At 40.8% G+C, this 24,568-nt stretch overlaps 1 protein-coding gene across 3 annotated transcripts in view; it reads left to right on the forward strand.

Moving 5' to 3' along the window:
* Positions 1–708: 708 nt before the first annotated feature.
* The window catches only part of SOS2 (SOS Ras/Rho guanine nucleotide exchange factor 2), a 183,453-nt gene continuing 159,593 nt past the window's right edge, over positions 709–24,568 (forward strand). For all 3 annotated transcript variants that reach the window (XM_077126808.1, XM_077126809.1, XM_077126810.1), the window contains exon 1: positions 709–841. In XM_077126808.1, coding sequence (XP_076982923.1) covers positions 755–841 — 87 coding nt within the window. In that variant the 5' untranslated portion in view covers positions 709–754. The remainder of the gene's footprint in view (positions 842–24,568) is intronic.

Here is a 24,568-nt window from a genome sequence, read left to right on the forward strand (position 1 = left end):
CCACCGAGAAAAGGGTCAGAATTCTCTCTCGATTTTTATATAAAACGGCCCTGGTGACAACCCCCAAGTCCAGCCGCAGCCGTCGCGCCTGCCCGGGAACGCTCCCCTTCCGCCCCGGCAGGACCGCGCCGCGCCAGCCCCGGCGCTCGGCTCTCCCCGCCCCGCACTTCCTCGGCGGACGCCGCGGGCGCGGGAAGGCGCGACGGCGCTGGGAGGGTGGCGCGGGGTCCGCGGGGACGCGCCGCCGGCCGGGTCTGCGCACCCGACGCCCCGCCCCCCGCCGGCGGCTCGGCGGCGCGCATGCGCTGTGCGAGGCGGCGGGTCCCGAGCGCGGGCCGTGCAGGCCGAGCGGCGACTGGCCCGACCGAGCTCCGCGGTGGCCTCGGGCGCTGTGCGCGGCGCCTGGCACCGTGTGGCCCGAGCGCGCCCGGCCGGCGCGGCCGGTGGAGGGCGGCCATGAGGCGCTGAGAAGACCGGCCGCCGCCGTAGCGGGCGCTGAGGCGGGGAGGCAAGCCGGGCCCGGGGCGGCGAGCCCACACCCGGAGGAGGAGCCGCCGAGAACCGGCTCGCGCCGCTCGGAAGGAGGCCGCCGCCGGGTCCGCGCCGGGCCGCTGCGCCGGGTGAGGGCCGCTGGGCCGAGGAGGCCGCCCCGAGACCTCCGCCCGCCCGCCCGCCCGGCGCCGCCTCCCGGCCTCCTCGGCCGTCCCCGCGGCCCGCGGGCCGTCCCCGATGCCGAGGCGCTGCCGCCGGGGCCATGCAGCAGGCGCCGCAGCCCTACGAATTCTTCAGCGAGGAGAACAGCCCGAAATGGCGGGGCCTGTTGGTGTCGGCCCTGCGGAAGGTGAGCGCGGGGAGCCCGAGGAGCCCGGAGAGCGGCGGGGAGCCCGGGAAGCGGCAGGGAGCCCGGAGAGCGGCGGGGAGCGGCGGGGGAGCCCGAGGAGCCCTGAGAGAGGCGGGGAGCCCGGGGAGCGGTGGGGGAGCCCGAGGAGCCCGGAGAGCGGCGGGGAGCCCGAGGAGCGGCGGGGGAGCCCGGAAAGCCCGGGGAGCGGCAGAGGAGCCCGGAGAGCGGCGGGGAAGCGCGGGGAGCCCAGGGAGCCCGAAGAGCGCGAGGAACCCGGGGAGCGGCGGGGAGCACGGGGAGCGGTGGAGGAGCCCGAGGAGCCCGGAGAGCGGCGGGGATCCCCGGGAGCCCAGGGAACCCGAGGAGCCCGGGGAGAGGTGGGGAACCCAGGGAGCCCGGGGAGCTGCCCGGCTTGCGGGAAGCCCGGGGAAAGCGGGGCCTGCGGGGAGCAGCCGGGCCCGCGGGGAGCGTCCGGGGCGCGCGCCCTCGGCCGGCTGCTTACTCCCGAGGCCCGTGGCGCCCGAAGGCCGTTTCCCCGGCTCCCCGCCTGGCGCGGGAAGGAAGGTGCGGTCGGGCCCGTGAAGCTGCATTTCCCGGTGCGCTGGTTTCGCCAGGAACTTCCGCCGGTGGCCTGTGTGTTGTCCTCAGGCTGGGTTCGAGCGAGAGGAACCCGGCGGTGTTGAGACGGTTTTGAACGGGAGCGGGTTCCGGGGGGAGGTCGCCGCTGGTGGGCGGCTTCGGCGTGTCCCGCGGGGCGGTGTGGGGGCGGCGGGTGGCCGCGCGCTGAGCCGCCGCTTCTCCCCCTGCCACAGGTGTCTCACCTGGTTAGAGGTGTGTTTCCCTTCTGCAGTATGTCTTTCATTACGTGAGACTTAAAACTTGGAAGCATTTTAAGGAAAAACCATCTTTAAGGTGCATCGCTAAGGTCCGTCTCCCCGAAGGCCGTGAGCCGGCTGTGGTCCGGGTAGCGGTGGTCACGCCGCGGTGCGTCCTGTGAGGTCCGGACCGGCCCGCTGCGGGCGTGGGCGCGGGACTGACGGGCACGTGGGCTGCGTCCATCTCTTCGAAATTTCGTAACGTTTGTCTAATTATCTATTGTTAGACATTAGAAAGGCTTGCGTTTTTTCTGTTGCAAAAAGCTCCGGAATGATGTTCTTTTAGATTCGATTACTCAGCGTAGAGTTGCTAGATTAAATCTGTATGATTTTAAGGCTCTTTTTTAACATGGGTCTTCAGATTGTCCCACTGAATTATTTGATGCCTCCTATTCTCACCAGAAACTTGCCAGCCTTAGCATCTCATTGTGTAGTTGTTTACTTTCTTAATAATTATCTTGAACATAAAAACAAGTAGTGTTTTATGGGTCCTTTTTCCTCCCTTTTATGGATTATTCATTCAAGAAATTTAACTCATTTTTCTCTTTGAGTATTTTGCTTTTTGGAGTGGAAGGAATGATGTGTAATTTATAGACCTATTAACCTTTATCTAAGCTATATGTAACATTTATGTATTCACTTCATTCATATAATTTTTCTCACTAAAACATTAATGTTACTTGGTCATATTTATCAATTTTTTCTCTTAATTATATTTGCATTTCTTTCCCTTGATTTCATTTTGGGAAATCATTCACATTCGTGACTACATAGTTTGTCAAGAGTGTTTTCTTCATCTGGGTTTTGTGAAGAGAGAACTTTTCCTCGATTATCTTAACTAGTAACATTTTAAAGAAAAATGCTATACATAAAGGAAACTGCCTCCTTGGGACAGTGGATATTCTGCTTACTCAGCTGGTGAATTGCAAAAGGAATTGCCTCAATATAATAAGGAAAGTGAAATTAAAAGAGAAGCAGTGATTAATCAAACAGAAACAGGAATTAAATACTAAATTTCCCTGGAACCCATCCTGCTCCTCCGTGACAGGATACCTTTTTTTGTCATTTCTTTGTGTTCAAGGCGGATGGTCAGCTGTGCTGGCTGTTGACAGTGCTGAGGGAACTCCATAGCAGTTGCTGAGTACCTGTTCCCTGATCCCTGATTGCTCATCCCTGCTGCCCTGCCTCACTTTCCCTGGGGGTCACAAGGCTTCCCCTGACTTAACTACTAACGCGTAAGGATTAATTTCTGAAACATGGAGCACCAGTGTTTCGGATTGGATTTGAGTTTCTAGGTTCTTGGCTATGCTGTAAGAAGGAATTCAAGGGCCTAGCACAGATCAAGCAAACAGGCAGAGAGTTTATTTAGAACACACACAAGAATGACATGTGGACACTCTGGCAAGGGGAGAAGCATGTCACCCTAGGGGAAGGGGTTATTTTTATAGTTTTTCTGTTCCTTTTGTATTATTTTTCCTGGCTGTTTGCTTTCCCTTCTTCCTTCTTTGTTTATGCCATTTTTAAATGGCAATAAAAGCCATGGGCTGTTTACTGTTATTTTCCTAGGAGTTATCTTTCACCTTGCAGCCTGCCTTCTCTCTGGAATTTGCTCTTTGCTCATTAACCACCCACCACCTTAATTCTAACCCTGCCTTGACTCCCCATCAGACAGTTCTAGTTCCCCTTAATCTTAAGGGAGTTTGCCTGATGGTCCATTTTCCATAGTTGCTTCAAGCAGCTACAGAGCTGTGAAGTTCAGGTCCATTAACTTTATTCAGCATATGCTTTTTTTTTTTAACAAATGTATTTTAGGCTTTTCTTTTTAATTGAGGTATCTTCAGTTCATCCATTATAGATATTCAGAGGCTCACAATATCATCACATAGTTATGTATTCATCATCATGATCATTTTTAGAACATTTGCATCATCATAAAAAGAACTAAAAAGACAGTAGAAAAACTCATACATCCCATACTCCTAACCCCTCCCTCTCTTTGACTACTAGTATTTCTGTCTACCCAATTTTTTACCCTCTACCCCCTATTTATTTACTTTTTATCCTTATATTTTTACTCATCATCCATACCATGGATAAAAGGTACACCAGACACAAGGTTTTTGCAATCACATGTCACATTTGTAAAAGCTGTGTCATTACAGAATCACCTCAAGACTCAAGGCTCCTGAAACACAGTTCAACAGTTTCAGGTACTTCTCTCCAGACATTCTAATATACCATAAACTAAAAAGGCGTAGCTATAAAATGCATAAGAATAACCTCCAGGGTAACCATTTGACTCTGTTTGAAATCTCTCAGCCACTGAGACTTCATTTTTTTCTCATTTCTCTCTCCCCTCTTTTTGTCAATAAGACTTTCTCAATCCCATGATGCCAGGAACCAGCCCATCCTGGGAGTCCTGTCCCACATTACCAGGGAGATTTTCATCCCTGAGCGTCACATCCCACAAAGGGGGAGGGCAGTGAGTTCACTTGTGGAGTTGGTTTAGAGACAGAGGCCATATCTGAGCAACAAAAGATATTCTTTAGGCTAGCTCTTAGCCATAATTATAAATAGGCTTCGCTGCTTCTTTGCAGGCATAAGTTTCCTATGGGTGAATCACAAGATCCTGGGCTCAGCCTATTGTGTCTGTTGTCCCCACTGCTTGAGTATTCAGTGAGGAATTCCCCAGATGGGGGAGTTGAATATTTCCCCCTTTCTCCCCAGTCTCCCAAGGGGATTTTGCAAATATTTCTTTATTCACTGCCCAAATTACTCTGGGATATATAGGGCCATCGCACTAACCTGTACAGACCCACAAGATCTCATGCCCTATTCAAGATCCATTTAGTTAGGATGTTCAAATAAACTGACTGTACAAGTTAAATTAGATAATGCACTAACAAAATAAAATTTTGCACCAAATAGACATCTTTTCCTTTGGTCTCACACAGAAGTTGAAGTTTAAAGATGTGGGCCATATCATCCTTTCCCCTGTATTCTGTAGTCCTATTCAGATGGGCTTAGTCGAAGTGTGGTCACTTTATCAAATTTCTAAACAGTTGCTATATGAGGTAATGTTGACTTCACAGCTTCAGTGCTCTAACTCAGAGTTTCAGGCATTTGCAAATACACCAAGTTTCAGGGATTGACCAGGTTATACACAAACACCTCAGTATCTCAGAATTTGGAAATAGCAGTTACACCTCTTGAGTGTATGTGACTTCTGTAAGAGCTCACAATATAGGACCCTTTACAATAGACCCTAGTCTGGTAACCCATGCTCTTGACTTCAGTTCTCTGAGTTTGTATATTACAGTTAGTCCGTTTGAGTGAGACATGATAATATTTGTCTTTTTTTTATGCCATTTTATTTGGCACACTGTCCTTAAGGTTCTTTCACCTAGTTGCATGCCTCACATCTTCATTCCTTCTTCGGTTCAGTATCCATTGTATGTAAACACCACAGTTCCCTCTTCCATCCTTCAGTCATTGTACCCTTAGGCCACTTGCATCCACTGCAAATCGTGTACATTGCCACTATAAACACCTGTGTGCAAATATCCATTCCTGTCACCACACTCAGTTCCTCCAGGTATATACCGAGCAGCAATCAGATGGGAACCTCACCTCCAGCCTCCTATGGAGCCACCACACTGCCCTCTGAGGGCTGCACCTCTCCGCTTGCCTACCAGCAGTGAATAGGTTCATGTCTTCCTCTGCATTTTCTCTAGCATCTCTCTGTTCGTATTTTTTTCTTTTTGGGTGTATGGTCTGGAAATCAAACCCAGGTCTCACACATGGAAGGCAAGCATTCTACCGGTGAATCACCCGTGCACCCTCTTTGTTCATTTTTAAACTGTTTAATTTGCACATCATACAGTTCAACCTATGTAAATAGACTTGCCTTCACCACCATAATTTATGTGAAGACATTTCCTTTTCTTCCACAGAGAATCCCACCCCTTGTGCCCTATTGCTGACATTTAGTTTTGGCATAATGCCTTTGTTACATTCAGCGGAAGCATATTGCAGTGTTAGTGTTGCCTATAGACCCTAGATTGCAGTGAGGGTGCTTTTTCCTGTATAACATCCGATTTTCAACACCTTGCAATGTTGACATTCATTTGTTCTCTCTCATGCAAAAATGTGTTTATATTTGGACACTTAATCACCATCATTGTCCACTCTAGACATTCCCAAGTTTTACCATCTCAGTCTTTATCCCTTTTCTTTCCTTAGTTTCATACGTTCCCCCAGCCCTTTTCCCTCAACCATACTCACATTGAGCCTTATTCAGTGTTCTTATATTACTGTGCTACTGTTCATTATGCTACCATCAGTTAGTATTTTGCTATCCAGTTCTGAATTTTTACAACTAGTCCTGTTGCACAATTGGTATTCCTTCAGCACCCGATCTCTTCCCTCTTTTTATCTCCTGATAACCTGTGTTCTTAACTTTAACTCTCAAAGTTTATTCATTAATGTTAATTCATATTAGTGAGACAGTACAGTATTTGTCCTTTTGTTTCTGGCTAACTTTACTCAGCATAACGTCCTCATGTTCATCCACATTGTTACATGCTTCATGACTTTATTCTGTCTTACAGCTGCATAGTAGTCCATCGTATGTATGTATATACCACAGCTTGTTTAGTCTGTTGTCCGTTATGGACATTTGGGCTATTTCGTCTCTTGGCAGTCATAAATAATGCTGCTTTAAACATTGGTGTGCAAAGGTCTGTTTGTGTTCTTGCCTTCAGTTCCTCTGAATATATATGTAGTAATGGGATGGCTGAATGATGTGGCAAGTCTATGCTTAGCTTCCTGAGGAACCACCAAACTGCCTTCTAGAGCGTTTGTACCATTTTACATTCCCACCAATGTGGATAAGTGTGCCTCTGTCCATGTTCTCTCTAGTACTTGTTTTCTGTTTTTTTGATAATGGCCGTTCTACTGGCTGTGAGGTGATACCTCATTCTGGATTTGATTTACATTTCCCTAATAGTCAGTGAAGTTGAGCATCTTTTCATGTGCCTTTTATCCATTTGTATTTTGTCTTCTGAAAAGTGTTGATTCTTTTGCCAGTTTTTTTTTTTAAACATGGGCAGGCACCAAGAATCGAACCTGGGTCTCTGGCATGATAAGTGAGAACTCTGCCACTGAGCCACCTTGACCTACCCTGCCCATTTTTAAATTGGGTTGTTTTGTTGTTGTTAAGTTTTAGAATCTTTTTATATATTTGGATCCTAAACCCTTATCTGATATGTGGTTTCCAAATATTGTGTCCTATTGTTTAGGCTGCCTTTTTACTTTCCTGACAAAGTTCTTTGATGCACAAAAGTGTTAAATTTTGAGGAGATCCCATTTATCTGTTTCTCTTTTTTGTCTCTCATGATTTGGGTGAAAAGTCTAGGAAACTTCCTATCACAGGATTTATAAGATTTTCCCTACATTTTCTTCCAAAAGTTTTATGATCTTTGATTCATTTTAAGTTAATTTTTGTATAGAGTGTGAGGTATGGATTCGTGATTTAACCAGCAGCTGATAATGTCGTAGAAGCAGCAAGAACCAGTTTCACAAATGGATCCCTAGAAATTATGGTGAGAGGAGTTAAAACTCCTTCAACTTCTTGGTTGCCAGACTTTTGTATTTTGGCTGTTGGGGGTACAGCCCCCTTTTTTGAGTGGTGATTAAATATGTATGCACACTCGCACATGGCAGAGGACAGAATCCAGGATTGGCAGAATATCATCCCTAAGCTAATGTCATTGCTTCCCAGTGTTTCTTGGCAGCACCCTCCCTCCATGAGATGTTCACAATGTCAGGAGAAATTTGTCACATCTGCAGGTACTACTAATGTTATCTAGTGAATAGAGGCTAGGGATACTACCACATACACTACAACGAGCAGGGCAGCTGCTCGCCAGAACAGAGTGTTACCCAGTCCAGATGTCAGTAATGCTGAGGTTGAGAAACACTGGATGTTTTTTTAATGCTAATTTCATTGAGATGTAGTCACACACTACTGCATAATCCAAAGATTATAATCAGTGGCTCAAAATATCATGTAGTTGTGCAATCATCCACCACAATCAATTTTAGAATGTTTCCATTCCTTCAAAAAGAGAAACGAAATATAAATATAAAAAAGAAAACCTACAAAACCACATACCCTTTACATCCCTCTATTGTTGACCCCTAATATTGGTGTAGTACATTTGTTATTGTTGATGAAAGAATATTAAGTTATTACTATAAGCTATAGTCTGTAGTTTGCAATAGGTACACTTTTTTTCCATATACCACTCTATTATTAACTCTTTGTCAAAGTGTCATGTATTTGTTCTTGTTCATGAAAGAATGTGTTTTTATTTGTAGGACTAATCACAGACGTCATTCACCCCAAGGTCATTGTGTTATGCGATTCCCATATTTTAACCTCTAACTTCCCTCCTGGTTGCGTACTTGACTCTTGACAACTCCTTACAACCTCATTAACAAACAGTTCAGCACTATTACTAATAATCACAATAATTTTCTACTGTCACCTGTGTCAGATTCCAAACATTTAAGTTATACCTAGTTTACAATTTCTGTACCTATTAACCACTCCCCATACTCTTGTCTCATTCTATCTCTTGTGAACCTATATTCTAGATTTTAAGACTATGAATTTACATATTTTTATTAGTTCATTTTACTGAAATTATACAATATTGGTCATTTTTTGTCTGGCTTATTTCACTCAGCATTATGTCCTCAAGTTTTATCAATGTTATTGTGTGCTTCAGGAATTCATCCTTTTTACTGGTGAGTAGTATTCCATTGTTTGTATATACCATGTGTTGTTTATCCATTCATTGGTTGATAGACACTTGTGTTGTTTCCATTTATTGGCAATTATGAGTAATCCTGCTGTGAGTGTTGGTGCACATCTGTTTGCACCACTTGTTTCAAATCTTCTGGGTGTACACCGAGTAGAGCAATTGCTAGGTTGTAAGGCAACTCGGTATTTTGTTTTCTGAGGACCTTGGTTAGCTTTTAGTAATACATCAGAAAACGTTCTTTCAAGTAGACTGCTTCTAGGTGATGCTGTATAAGAAAGATCCAGTGAATGCTTAATCATGCACTCATAGTTTCACTTTCTTTTCCTGAACCCATGTTATTAAATCAGGCATTCTGTAATCATGAGGATATTGGCACAGGGAGAGGCTCTGCAAGAATAGAAGCCAAATCCAGGGAAAACTGTCTCGGAAGGGAGAAACCTTTGCACCCTCTAAAATGAAAGGATATTTCTTAAAATCCGGTTGTATTGAGATATATTCACTCACCAGGTAATCTATCCAAAGTATCCAATCAATTGCTCACATTATCATCATTAGTTGTGCATTCATCACCATAATCAATTTTGGAACCTTTTAATTTTTCCAAGAAAAAGTAAAAATAAATATAAAAAAGGGCACCCAAAACAGCCTATACCCCATGCCACTCCCCTGTTATTTATGTATTTGTCTTTAATGTATTAACTCATATGTCCATACACTGGATAAAGGGAGTGTCACTCACAAGGTTTTCACAATCACATGGTCCACAATAAATCTATATAGTTATATAGCCATCATCAAAATCCAGTCTACTGGATTACATGCAGTTCAGCAGTTTCAGGTATTTCCTTCTAGCAACTCTTTTTTTTTTTTTCTTCTGTATGCTGTATGGCAGGGTCACATTTCATTCTTTTTCCACATGAGAATCCCATTATTGCAGCACCACTTGTTGAATTTTTTTTTTCCAGGGTAGGGGTGGGGGCTGGGAAGTGATGGGCCTGGAATCGAACCTGGGTCTCCTGCATGGCAGGCGAGAATTTTTTTTTTTTATTAATTAAAAAAAATTAACTAACACAACATTTAGAAATCATTCCATTCTACATATGCAATCAGTAATTCTTAATATCATCACATAGATGTATGATCATCATTTCTTAGTACATATGCATCGATTTAGAAAAAGAAATAGCAAGACAACAGAAAAAGAAATAAAATGATAATATAGAGAAAAAATAAAAATAAAAATAAAAAATACAAAAATATATAAGAAAAAAACAACTATAGCTCAGATGCAGCTTCATTCAGTATTTTAACATAATTACATTACAATTAGGTAGTATTGTGCTGTCCATTTTTTTTTTTTTTTTTAGAAATCATACCATTCTACATATGCAATCAGTAATTCTTAACATCATCACATAGATGCATGATCATCGTTTCTTAGTACATTTGCATCGGTTTAGAAGAACTAGCAATATAACCGAAAAAGATATAGAATGTTAATATAGAGAAAAAAATAAAAGTAATAATAGTAAGAACAAAACAAAACAAAACAAAAACCTATAGCTCAGATGCAGCTTCATTCAGTGTTTTAACATGATTACTTTACAATTAGGTATTATTGTGCTGTCCATTTTTGAGTTTTTGTATCTAGTCCTATTGCACAGTCTGTATCCCGTCAGCTCCAATTACCCATTATCTTACCCTGTTTCTAACTCCTGCTGAACTCTGTTACCAATGACATATTCCAAGTTTATTCTCGAATGTCCGTTCACATCAGTGGGACCATACAGTATTTGTCTTTTAGTTTTTGGCTAGACTCACTCAGCATAATGTTCTCTAGGTCCATCCATGTTATTATATGCTTCATAAGTTTATCCTGCCTTAAAGCTGCATAATATTCCATTGTATGTATATACCACAGTTTGTTTAGCCACTCACTCGTCTGTTGATGGAGATTTTGGCTGTTTCCATCTCTTTGCAATTGTAAATAACGCTGCTATAAACATTGGTGTGCAAATGTCCGTTTGTGTCTTTGCCCTTAAGTCCTTTGAGTAGATTCCCAGCAATGGTATTGCTGGGTCGTATGGCAATTCTATATTCAGCTTTTTGAGGAACAGCCAAACTGCCTTCCACAGTGGTTGCACCATTTGACATTCCCACCAACAGTGGATAAGTGTGCCTCTTTCACCGCATCCTCTCCAGCACTTGTCATTTTCTGTTTTGTTGATAATGGCCATTCTGGTGGGTGTGAGATGATATCTCATTGTGGTTTTGATTTGCATTTCTCTAATGGCCAGGGACATTGAACATCTCTTCATGTGCCTTTTGGCCATTTGTATTTCCTCCTCTGAGAGGTGTCTATTCAAGTCTTTTTCCCATTTTGTAATTGGGTTGGCTGTCTTTTTGTTGTTGAGTTGAATAATCTCTTTATAAATTCTGGATACTAGACCTTTATCTGATATGTCATTTCCAAATATTATCTCCCGTTGTGTAGGCTGTCTTTCTACTTTCTTGATGAAGTTCTTTGATGCACAAAAGTGTTTAATTTTGAGGAGTTCCCATTTATTTATTTCCTTCTTCAGTGCTCTTGCTTTAGGTTTAAGGTCCATAAAACTGCCTCCAATTGTAAGATTCATAAGATATCTCCCTACATTTTCCTCTAACTGTTTTATGGTCTTAGACCTAATGTTTAGATCTTTGATCCATTTTGAGTTAACTTTTGTGTAGGGTGTTGGCAGGCGAGAATTTTACCACGGAACTACCCTTGCTCCCTTCTTCTAGCAGTTCTAATACAATAGAAACTAAAAAGGACAATCTGTGTAATACATAAGAATAACCTCCAGAGGGACCTCCTGACTCTATTTGAAATATCCAAGCCACTGAAACTTCATTTTGTTTCATTTCTTTTCCCCCTTTTGGTCAAGAAGGCATTCTCAATCTCATGATGCCATATCCAGGCTCATCCCTGGGAGTCATACCCCACATTGCCAGTGAGACTTACACCCTTGAAAGTTATGTCCCACCTAGTGGGGAGGGCAGTGAGTTTATCTGCGGAGTCACCTGAGAGAGAGAGACCACATCTGAGAAGCAGAAGAGGTTCTCTGGGGCTAATTCTTAGGCATAATATATGTAGGCTTAGCTTCTCCTTTTGTAGGAATAAATTTCATAAGGGCAGGCCTAAGATCAAGGGCTTGACTTAATAAATTGGCTTATTAAAAGCATTCTTCTTAATGCTTGCAATAGAATATCAGGAATTCCCCAGGTGGGGGAGTTTAATAGTTCCACATTTTTCGTCAGTCCCTCAAGGGGCCTTTGCAAATACTTTTTTCTTTACTGCCCAAATACTCTGGGATATATCAGGGTATTAGGTTAACCTATACAGAATAACAAGATCTCCTTCCCTACTCTAGGTTTCATGTAATTATGTTCTTTTAATAAACTGACCGTACAATTTAGATTAGACAGTGTGCTACAGATAATACACATTTTGTTCCAAATAAGCATCTCTTCCTTTGGTTTCACATAGAAGTTGACAGTTTAAACTATGGTCAATATCATCCATTACCTTTTATTCTGATTTACCTTAGTCCTAACCTAATCAATTTCATTCATATCTCTAATTGAAGTCTGATCTCTTTTTCAACTTCTTTTACAGTTGCTGTATGGAGTAATGCTGATTTTCAGAGCTGTTAACAATTGAGTCTCAGGTGTCACCCTAACCAAAGTTCCAAGAAACTACTGGGTTATACACCGAGAGCTCAGCATCTGTGAATTTAGAAATAACCATTAAAACTCAGTAATAAATGTGACTGCTAGGAATCTGTACAATAGGCTTTCACCTGATACCTGTGCTCTTGAATTCAATTCTCAGAGTTAAAATTTTCAGCACTTTTCATTTATCACTGTGGACAGGTTGGATGAAATTCTAAGTTGTTTATCTTTTATTCCTATATTCTTTTTCATGCATTTGTTAAGGTATTTAATTTAAATTTCTTGAGTGATACAGAATAAGGACAATTACAGCTTTTCCCTAACTCATAGAAATTCTGCCTTTCAACCCCAGAAAGTATTCTCAACCCTGGTTTTTTATGAAAGAAAATCTAGTTACTGTTGCCCCTCATGTTGTAGAACAAATACGTTCTGGAAGGCTATTAATTAAAATTTGTAAACTGCATTTTACATTTATTCCTTTTCATTATGCTTTAGATATTTATGTTTGAAAAAAGCAGTGCAGAACAAAATAAAAGTCCAAAGGAAAGCAACTATTTAATTAAAATGTTTTATTAAGAAATTTTAAGAGTGGTTATGGAAGTAGTTCAGTAAGTCACACAATGCTAACGCTAAACCCAAAATTGAAGCCTACGATGCCCTAGTTTCCACCGAAGCATGCAGTGTCCTGAGTAATGCTGGTTCTTTATGTTTAGCTTTGTCTTATTCTCGGTAACTAATTCACTTTTAATTCCTAAAATCCTTATCTTATGATTTCTCTGAAAAACCACTTCCTATGCAGTTTAGTTAGTTAGATTATTGTTCCTTGGAGATCCTTAAAAACTAGTTTTTCCTTGGAGCTGGCAGTATGAGAACACTGTGACAAAGTAAAACTCTTTCAAACATGAATCTTCTTTTTTAGTCACTATTTCCTAGTGGCTTTTAGTGTTAGTCACCAAAGCAATCTATGATCTCTATTATCGGAGTATAATTTGCTATATAGATCAAAATGTAAAGCAGATTTCTGCTGTCTTTTTTTCAGGAAATGAATTATGTAGAGGACTGATTTATCTTAAGACGCATGCTGCTTATTTGTTACAATTTTAACACAACTCTATTTCACATGCTAGCACATATTATTAGATAAGTTTATTATATTATTAAGTAAGAATAGAGTACCTTGTGAGTGATGTTTAGGGTGGTAATGGGTACTGCTATAATAATAAAATCCTAATAATAATAATCACACATATCTTATTAAGAGTTACACCTGAGAGATGGAGTTTGGTGTTCATTTATATTTTGAGAGTGGCTTGTTCAGTCCTGAAGATTTTCCTCAAAGTAGCCTTCATCTCCTTGTTCCTAAAGCTATAAATTAGAGGATTACAGAGTGGTCTTACCACAGAATAGAACAAGGTCACAGTTTTTTGTATTTTTGCTGGGTGTCCTGAACCAGGGCTGACATGCATCACTGTAAGAGGGGTAAAAACCAGGACCACCACGGTCAGATGGGAAGCCCAAGCGGAGAGAGCCTCGTGTCTGCTTGCAGCTGAGGGCACCTGTAGCACAGCAGGATCACCAGAGCATAGGAGCAGAGGATGAAGAGAAAAGTGCCAGTTATGAAGATAACATTGAAAGTAGAGTAAATAAACTGTTTTGGTATCCACAGAACAGGGCAGCATCATCAAAGGGACAGGGTCACATATGAAATGATTGATGATATTTGGGCCACAATAAGGCAACTGTGAAATGAGAACAACTGGGGTTAGGAAAAAGATGAACCCACCTGACCAAGTGAAGATAACGAGGCCAGTGTACAGCTCTTTAGTCATGATGTTTGGGTGGTGCAGGGGATGGCAGATGGCCCGGCACCAGTCAAAGGCCATGATGCAAAGGTAGAGGGCCTCATCACACCCAAAAGAGAGGAAGAAATAGAGCTGTGTGAAACAACCCACAAAGGAGATGTACTTGCTTGTGGAGAGGAAGTTGGTCAACATGTTAGGGACAGTCGTGGTGACTTAACATATTTCCAGGAAAGAGAAGTTCCCCGGGAGGACATACATGGGGGTGTGAAGGCACCGATCCCACCGCACAGCACAGGCTATGGCAGCATTTCCCATCTGAGTCAGAGTGTAGGTTACTGAGAAGAGTCCGAAGAAGAACTGCATTTCTAGGCTTGAGGGCAAGCCCAGGACGATAAAGTGGCTAACAGTTGGTTGCATTCATTTGTCTGGAAATAATGGAGATGATGGCAGTTATTGAAGTTTGATGAAGAATGATGTTCTTTTCCTGGAACACCAAATTTCTTTACCATTTATTTGAGAAAGTAGTAAACCATTAGATTTCTGTTAAATTTCAGAACTTGTTTCTGAAGAGTATTGTTTCATTTTAATATACGTATAAAGAATAAAAGAAAGCATGATTTTGGGGTATGCATTAAAAAAGCTGATGGTGCTGGATTACACATAAGGGGTTCAAATTTTGGTATCACAACATCTATTTGTGTATATCTTTATCTGGTTACCATATGGGGTATTTTATGTACAATTCAGTGTACATGAAAGTTATTTCTAAAGAATTCTGAAAATCCAATTTATTCTCATTACACTGGTAAAAATAAAGGAAGTGCAGGTCACATTAAGGCATTTCTCTTTGTGGTACAGAGCACAGACAGTGTTTCTCTTTGATCCCATGGTGTTATAAAATGATGATTAAAGAGGCCTTTCTGGTTCCAGGATAAATGGTTTTTATAGGATTTTTACCCAACACATGTTGTTAAATTGAAAATGCTTCCTCTCTATCAAGCCAGCTGGATTCAGCACCATTGCTTGGTTAAACTTTTTGATTCACTTCTGTGTGAATGTGTGAACGAGAGCAACTGACCTTAGGGAGAGTCACTGTTCAAGTGACTGAACTGCTGAAGGTGGCTAGACTTGACCAGTTTTGCTGCAAAAAAGAGTTGTAAAGTAGATGAAAGGTTTTTATTCACTTTAATTTTCTGTATTGTTTTCCCTTAGCGTTTTCTGTGCTTGGCATTTTTCTCTCTTTTACACATGTAGAAGCACCTTAAAAATACCCATCATAATATACAAGAAATGGATTGGCTTTTACAAAGGGGATTTATTAGGTTACAAATTTACAGTTCTGAGGTCATGAAAATGTCCAAATTAAGGCATCAGCAAGGTGATACCCAGACTCTGAAGAAAGGCTGTCAGCATCTGGACCACCCCTGTCAGCTGGGAAGGCATGTGGCTGGCTGTGGCTGGCTGTGGCTCCCAGTTTGTTGCTTTCAGCTTCTAAATCCAGGGTCCTCTCTTAGCTTCTCTGGGGGCAAACTCTGGATTTCATCTCTTGACTTAGCATCTCCCAGAGCATTTTCTTTTCTGTCTCTGAGCATATGTGCTTTCTCCAAAATGACTGTCTCTTAAAGGACTCCAGACAGTGGATTAAGACCCACTTTTAATGGGTGGGGACACCTCGCCATGGAAACAATCTAATTAAAAAATTTCACCCAACAATAGGCCCATCCCCACAAGATTGGATTAGAAGAACATGGCTTTTCTGGTGTACATAACAGTTTCAAACCAGTATAGAAGGGAATATTTACAAATCATATATCTGATAAAGACCTGTACCTAGAATATACAAAGAATTCTCAAAACTTTTTAAGAAAATAAAACTGAATTTAAAAACTGGGCAAAATCTATCTCCCTATGTGGGACGTGACTCCCAGGGGTGTAAATCTCCCTGGCAGTATGGGACAGAAATCCCAGGATGAGCCAGGACCTGGCATCAACAGATCGAGAAAGCCTTCCTGACCAAAAAGGGGAAATGAGAAATGAGAAGAAATAAAGCGTAAGTGGCTGAAAGATTTCAAACAGAGTCAAGAGGCTGTCCTGGAGGTTATTCTCACAGATTATATAGATATACCTTTTAATTTATGATGTATTGGAGTGGCTGCAGTTTCTACCTGAAACTGTAGAGCTGTGTTCCAGTAGCCTTGCTTCTTGAAGATGATTGTATAATGATATAGCTTTTACAGCATGATTGTGAAAACCTTGTGTCTTTGATGCTCCTTTTTATCTAGGGTATGGACAGTGAGTAAAAAATATGTATTAAAAAATAAATAATGAGGGGACAAAGGTTAAAATAAATTGGGTAGATGGAAATACTAGTGGTCAATGAGAGGGAGGGGTAAGGGGTATATGATGCATGAGTTTTTTCTTTTTTATTTCTTTTTCTGGAATGATGCAGATGTTCAAAAAAAATGATCACGGTGATGAATACACAACTATGTGATGATATTGTGAGCCATTGATTGTACACCATGTATGGAATGTTTGTATGTTGAGAATGTTTGTATGTCTGTATGTTAAGTTTTATCAATAAAAATATTTTTAAAAAACTGGGAAAAAAAAAACGATCCTAGGCAATTTCTGTTGGAACAACCTTGAAATGATGACTATCCTGCTCTACTCACTCCTCTAACCCAAAGGCCAGGAGATGTACTATGTGACAAGTTAAGGACCAAGGATTGCCAATGACCAGCCTCAGAACACTAGTCTTTGGGGAGAAAGCATTACCTTGATGATGCCTTGATTTGTACTTTTTTTCCTGGCCTCATAATTGTAAGCAAATAAATAAATTCTCATTATTTAAACTGATAAAAAACAAAACAAAACACCAAGGCTTAAAAGAATTTACCGTCTATATTTAAATAAACTCTTCAGAATTTTGAAGTTTTAGTTTATGTAAATGAGACAGCAGTTCAGAGTTCTGTGAGTAATACCTAGTTGCGTTTGTGAGAGAAATGATGTCGCTTAATTGGTGTTGCAGGTTAGTCTACTTGGGCGTCTCAGTGGAGTCTCCCCAACTATTAAAAATAAAATTTGCAGAAAGTGAAAAAATCATGACTTGCGTGCATATATAAATGAACATATTTATACATTGATTTTTAATCAGTATATGACTTAATCAGGGAGCTAGTATAAGATGTTAAAATTGCTTTAAACAAATAGTTGAGGAGCTAGGTATATATAGGCAATTTAATAAAAGTATATTAAGGTAAGATTATTGGTTTGGATATAGAATTAGTTAATAGCGTATAGGACCAAGAACAGAAACTTTTGGGGATTATCTTTTCCACTGCACAGAAACTTTGCATCTCTATTGTGCAAAAATCTATTTATCCTACAGATTTGTAAAATAATTCAGTTATTAAAAAGTAATCAAAGTTGCAAGCACAGCACTGCAATGAAGAACTCCTAGTATTCTCTTCTGCTTATTTTCAATTTTGGCCCATTTTTATGAAAAGCAAAAAGAATTATATATATATATTCGGCAAGGTTCTTATAGTTTAATGCAAGGGACTTTGTAAACCAACATTAAATATTCATTTCACTGTGGAGAAACACAAACATTGAAAATTAAATTTGTATAGAAAAATAATTTTGGAAATAGAAATGTGTTCCTTAGCTTTTTTTTTTTTTTTCCATCACATAGTTGTGCATTTATTGCCATGATTATTATTTTTTTTATTTTTTTTAATTTTTTTATTAACGGAAAGAAAAAAAAAGAAATTGACACAACATTTAGAAATCATACCATTCTACATATGCACTCAGTAATTCTTTTTTTTTTTTTAATTAAAAAAAGAATTAACAAAACAATTAGAAATCATTCCAATCTACATGTACAATCAGTAATTCTTAATAACATCACATAGTTGCATATTCATCATTTCTTAGTACATTTGCATCGATTTAGAAAAAGAAATAAAAAGACAACAGAATAAGAATTAAAACAATAATAGAAAGAAAAAAAAAACAAAAAAAACAAAAACAAAAACCTATACCTCACATGCAGCTTCATTCAGTGTTTTAACATAATTGCATTACAATTGGGTAGTATTGTGCTGTCCATTTCTGAGTTTTTATATCCAGTCCCGTTGTACAGTCTGTATCCCTTCATCTCCAATTATCCCTTCTCTTTTTTTTTTTTTTTTTTTAATTAACGGAAAAAAAGAAATTAACCCAACATTTAGAGATCATACCATTCTACACATGCAATCATTAATTCTTAACATCATCACATAGATGCATGATCATCATTTCTTAGTACATTTGCATTGGTTTAGAAGAACTAGCAACATAACCGAAAAAGATATAGAATGTTAATATAGAGAAAAAAATAAAAGTAATAATAGTAAAATCAAAACAAAACAAAACAAAACAAAACAAAAACCTATAGCTCAGATGCAGCTTCATTCAGTGTTTTAACATGATTACTTTACAATTAGGTATTATTGTGCTGTCCATTTTTGAGTTTTTGTATCTAGTCCTGTTGCACAGTCTGTATCCCTTCAGCTTCAATTACTCATTGTCTTACCCTGTTTCTAACTCCTGCTGAACTCTGTTACCAATGACATATTTCAAGTTTATTCTCGAATGTCCGTTCACATCAGTGGGACCATACAGTATTTGTCCTTTAGTTTTTGGCTGGATTCACTCAGCATAATATTCTCTAGGTCCATCCATGTTATTACATGGTTCATAAGTTTATCTTGTCTTAAAGCTGCATAATATTCCATCGTATGTATATACCACAGTTTGTTTAGCCACTCGTCAGTTGATGGAGATTTTGGCTGTTTCCATCTCTTTGCAATTGTAAATAATGCTGCTATAAACATTGGTGTGCAAATGTCCGTTTGTGTCTTTGCCCTTAAGTCCTTTGAGTAGATACCTAGCAATGGTATTGCTGGGTCGTATGGCAATTCTATATTCAGCTTTTTGAGGAACCGCCAAACTGCCTTCCACAGTGGTTGCACCCTTTGACATTCCCACCAACAGTGGATAAGTGTGCCTCTTTCTCCGCATCCTCTCCAGCACTTGTCATTTTCTGTTTTGTTGATAATGGCCATTCTGGTGGGTGTGAGATGATATCTCATTGTGGTTTTGATTTGCATTTCTCTAATGGCCAGGGACATTGAGCATCTCTTCATGTGCCTCTTGGCCATCCGTATTTCCTCTTCTGAGAGGTGTCTGTTTAAGTCTTTTTCCCATTTTGTAATTGGGTTGGCTGTCTTTTTGTTGTTGAGATGAACAATCTCTTTATAAATTCTGGATACTAGACCTTTATCTGATATATCATTTCCAAATATTGTCTCCCATTGTGAAGGCTGTCTTTCTACTTTCTTGATGAAGTTCTTTGATGCACAAAAGTGTTTAATTTTGAGGAGTTCCCATTTATTTATTTCCTTCTTCAGTGCTCTTGCTTTAGGTTTAAGGTCCATAAAACCGCCTCCAGTTGTAAGATCCATAAGATATCTCCCAACATTTTCCTCTAACTGTTTTATGGTCTTAGACCTAATGTTTAGATCTTTGATCCATTTTGAGTTAACTTTTGTATAGGGTGTGAGAGATGGGTCTTCTTTCATTCTTTTGCATATGGATATCCAGTTCTCTAGGCACCATTTATTGAAGAGACTGTTCTGTCCCAGGTGAGTTGGCTTGACTGCCTTATCAAAGATCAAATGTCCATAGATGAGAGGGTCTATATCTGAGCACTCTATTCGATTCCATTGGTCGATATATCTATCTTTATGCCAATACCATGCTGTTTTGACCACTGTGGCTTCATAATATGCCTTAAAGTCAGGCAGCGCGAGACCTCCAGCTTCGTTTTTTTTCCTCAAGATGTTTTTAGCAATTCGGGGCACCCTGCCCTTCCAGATAAATTTGCTTATTGGTTTTTCTATTTCTGAAAAATAAGTTGTTGGGATTTTGATTGGTATTGCATTGAATCTGTAAATCAATTTAGGTAGGATTGACATCTTAACTATATTTAGTCTTCCAATCCATGAACACGGTATGCCCTTCCATCCATTTAGGTCTTCTGTGATTTCTTTTAGCAGTTTTTTGTAGTTTTCTTTATATAGTTTTTTTGTCTCTTTAGTTAAATTTATTCCTAGGTATTTTATTCTTTTAGTTGCAATTGTAAATGGGATTCGTTTCTTGATTTCCCCCTCAGCTTGTTCATTACTAGTGTATAGAAATGCTACAGATTTTTGAATGTTGATCTTGTAACCTGCTACTTTGCTGTACTCATTTATTAGCTCTAGTAGTTTTGTTGTGGATTTTTCCGGGTTTTCGACGTATAGTATCATATCATCTGCAAACAGTGATAGTTTTACTTCTTCCTTTCCAATTTTGATGCCTTGTATTTCTTTTTCTTGTCTAATTGCTCTGGCTAGAACTTCCAACACGATGTTGAATAATAGTGGTGATAGTGGACATCCTTGTCTTGTTCCTGATCTTAGGGGGAAAGTTTTCAATTTTTCCCCATTGAGGATGATATTAGCTGTGGGTTTTTCATATATTCCCTCTATCATTTTAAGGAAGTTCCCTTGTATTCCTATCTTTTGAAGTGTTTTCAGCAGGAAAGGATGTTGAATCTTGTCAAATGCCTTCTCTGCCATCAATTGAGATGATCATGTGATTTTTCTGCTTTGATTTGTTGATATGGTGTATTACATTAATTGATTTTCTTATGTTGAACCATCCTTGCATACCTGGGATGAATCCTACTTGGTCATGATGTATAATTCTTTTAATGTGTTGTTGGATACGATTTGCTAGAATTTTATTGAGGATTTTTGCATCTGTATTCATTAGAGAGATTGGTCTGTAGTTTTCTTTTTTTGTAATATCTTTGCCTGGTTTTGGTATGAGGGTGATGTTGGCTTCATAGAATGAATTAGGTAGTTTTCCCTCCACTTCGATTATGTTGAAGAGTTTGAGGAGAGTAGGTACTAATTCTTTCTGGAATGTTTGATAGAATTCACGTGAAGCCGTCTGGTCCTGGACTTTTCTTTTTAGGGAGCTTTTGAATAACTAATTCAATCTCTTTACTTGTGATTGGTTTGTTGAGGTCGTCTATTTCTTCTTGAGTCAAAGTTGGTTGTTCATGTCTTTCCAGGAACCCGTCCATTTCATCTAAATTGTTGTATTTATTAGCGTAAAGTTGTTCATAGTATTCTGTTATTACCTCCTTTATTTCTGTGAGGTCAGTAGTTATGTCTCCTCTTTCATTTCTAATCTTATTTATTTGCATCCTCTCTCTTATTCTTTTTGTCAATCTTGCTAAGGGCCCATCAATCTTGTTGATTTTCTCATAGAACCAACTTCTGGTCTTATTGATTTTCTCTATTGTTTTCATGTTTTCAATTTCATTTATTTCTGCTCTAATCTTTGTTATTTCTTTCCTTTTGCTTGCTTTGGGATTAGTTTGCTGTTCTTTCTCCAGTTCTTCCAAGTGAACAGTTAATTCCTGCATTTTTGCCTTTTCTTCTTTTCTGATAAAGGCATTTAGGGCAATAAATTTCCCTCTTAGCACTGCCTTTGCTGCGTCCCATAAGTTTTGATATGTTGTGTCTTCATTTTCATTTGCCTCTAGGTATTTACTAATTTCTCCTGCAATTTCTTCTTTGACCCACTTGTTGTTTAAGAGTGTGTTGTTGAGCCTCCATGTATTTATGAATTTTCTGGCACTCCGCCTATTATTGATTTCCAACTTCATTCCTTTATGATCCGAGAAAGTGTTGTGTATGATTTCAATATTTTTAAATTTGTTAAGACTTGCTTTGTGACCCAGCATATGGTCTATCTTTGAGAATGATCCATGAGCACTTGAAAAAAAGGTGTATCCTGCTGTTGTGGGATGTAATGTCCTATAAATGTCTGTTAAGTCAAGCTCATTTATAGTAATATTCAGGTTCTCTATTTCTTTATTGATCCTCTGTCTAGATGTTCTGTCCATTGATGAGAGTGGTGAATTGAAGTCTCCAACTATTATGGTATGTGTGTCTATTTCCCTTTTCAGTGTTTGCAGTGTATTCCTCACGTATTTTGGGGCATTCTGGTTCGGTGCGTAAATATTTATGATTGTTATGTCTTCTTGCTTAATTGTTCCTTTTATTAGTATATAGTGTCCTTCTTTGTCTCTTTTAACTGTTTTACATTTGAAGTCTAACTTGTTGGATATTAGTATAGCCACTCCTGCTCTTTTCTGGTTGTTATTTGCATGAAATATCTTTTCCCAACCTTTCACTTTCAACCTATATTTATCTTTGGGTCTAAGATGTGTTTCCTGTAGACAGCATATAGAAGGATCCTGTTTTTTAATCCATTCTGCCAGTCTATGTCTTTTAATTGGGGAATTCAGTCCATTGACATTTAGAGTTATTACTGTTTGGATAATATTTTCCTCTACCATTTTGCGTTTTGTATTATATATATCATATCTGACTTTCCTTCTTTCTACACTTTTCTCCATGTCTCTCTCTTCTGTCTTTTTGTATCTGACTCTAGTGCTTCCTTTAGTATTTCTTGCAGAGCTGGTCTCTTGGTCACAAATTCTCTTAGTGACTTTTTGTCTGAGAATGTTTTAATTTCTCCCTCATTTTTGAAGGACAATTTTGCTGGATATAGGAGTCTTGGCTGGCAGTTTTTCTCTTTTAGTAATTTAAATATATCATCCCACTGTCTTCTAGCTTCCATGGTTTCTGCTGAGAAATCTACACATAGTCTTATTGGGTTTCCCTTGTATGTGACGGATTGTTTTTCTCTCGCTCTTTCAAGATCCTCTCTTTCTCTTTGGCCTCTGACATTCTAACTAGTAAGTGTCTTGGGGAACGCCTATTTGTGTCTAATCTCTTTGGGGTGCGCTGCACTTCTTGGATCTGTAATTTTAGGTCTTTCATAAGAGTTGGGAAATTTTCAGTGATAATTTCTTCCATTAGTTTTTCTCCTCCTTTTCCCTTCTCTTCTCCTTCTGGGACACCCACAACACGTATATTTGTTCAATTCACATTGTCCTTGAGTTCCCTGATACCCTGTTCAAATTTTTCCATTCTTTTCCCTATAGTTTCTGTTTCTTTTTGTAATTCAGATGTTTCATCCTCCAAATCACTAATTCTATCTTCTGTTTCTTTAAATCTGTCGTTGTAGGTATCCATTGTTTTTTCCATTTTTTCTACTTTATCTTTCACTTCCATAAGTTCTGTGATTTGTTTTTTCAGTTTTTCTATTTCTTCTTTATGTTCAGCCCATGTCTTCTTCATGTTCTCCCTCAATTTATCGATTTCGTTTTTGAAGAGGTTTTCCATTTCTGTTCGTATATTCAGCATTAGTTGTTTCAGCTCCTGTATCTCATTTGAACTATTGGTTTCTTCGTTTGACTGGGCCATATGTTCAATTTTCTGAGCGTGATCCGTTATCTTCTGCTGGCGTCTGGGCATTTAGTCAGATTTCCCTGGGTGTTCGACCCCACAGGTTGAAAGATTTTTCTGTGCAATCTCTAGGTTCTGTTTTTCTTATCCTGCCCAGTAGGTGGCGCTCGTGGCACACGTTTGTCTACGGGTTCCACCAGTTAAAGTTGCTGTGGGTCCTTTAACTCTGGAAAATTCTCGCCGTAGGGGAGGTTCGGCAGCCGAAGTGTCTTGGAAGAATGCCAGCCGGCCTGGGGTTCCGAATCGGGGAGGGTCGCCGGCCGCCGCAGCACGGGAGAGCGTCCGGCCGAATTAGCTAGTCGGCCCGGGGCACCAAGCGTGGCGGGAGGGCGCCAGCTGTCGCAGCCCGGGAGAGTGCACTATTCCCAGCCGACGGGGGAGTCACGTGTTTGGAAGGGATCCCCCGGTCACTGTTCTCCGCAGTCTGGAGATTTCCGACCCAACTACCTCAGTTGTTCCGGGGGGCCTCGTGTGGTGGGGGCACCAGCCGCCGCGGCCTAAGGGGACCGCCTGTCCAATTCTACCAGCTGGCCTGGGAAGGTGGAAGGGAGGGACTCCGGTCGCTTGCCGTCCCACCCAGGAAAGCCCGTGCCCCTTGGTGATCTCACCGGAGTTGGTTCTCCCAGATAGTCAGCCATTCCAGGATGGGGTACGCCGTCCCTTTGATCTCCCTCGTGGCTCCGGGAGCTGCTCTGTATTATCTCCACTCCCCCAGTAGCTATTCTGGAGGAGGAAAGGTGAGGGCGGCAAGGCTGTAGAGGCTGGTGGTGGAGGAGCCGGTGAAGGCGGGGGAAGAGGGCACCGTGGTGGTTGGAGAGCGGCCGGAGCAGGAGGGGGAAGAGAGGGGAGAAGGAGGGCGGGCGGGTCGGCCGCTGCGGGGCGTGGGCACCGCGCGGCGGGCCGGCGGAGAAAGAGAGGGGAGAAGGAGGGCGGGCGGGTCGGCCGCTGCGGGGCGTGGGCGCCGCGCGGCGGGCCGGCGGAGAAAGAGAGGGGAGAAGGAGGGCGGGCGGGTCGGCCGCTTCCTTAG

This window comes from Tamandua tetradactyla, chromosome 14 (assembly GCF_023851605.1).
Source record: "Tamandua tetradactyla isolate mTamTet1 chromosome 14, mTamTet1.pri, whole genome shotgun sequence".
Taxonomy (NCBI): domain Eukaryota; kingdom Metazoa; phylum Chordata; class Mammalia; order Pilosa; family Myrmecophagidae; genus Tamandua; species Tamandua tetradactyla.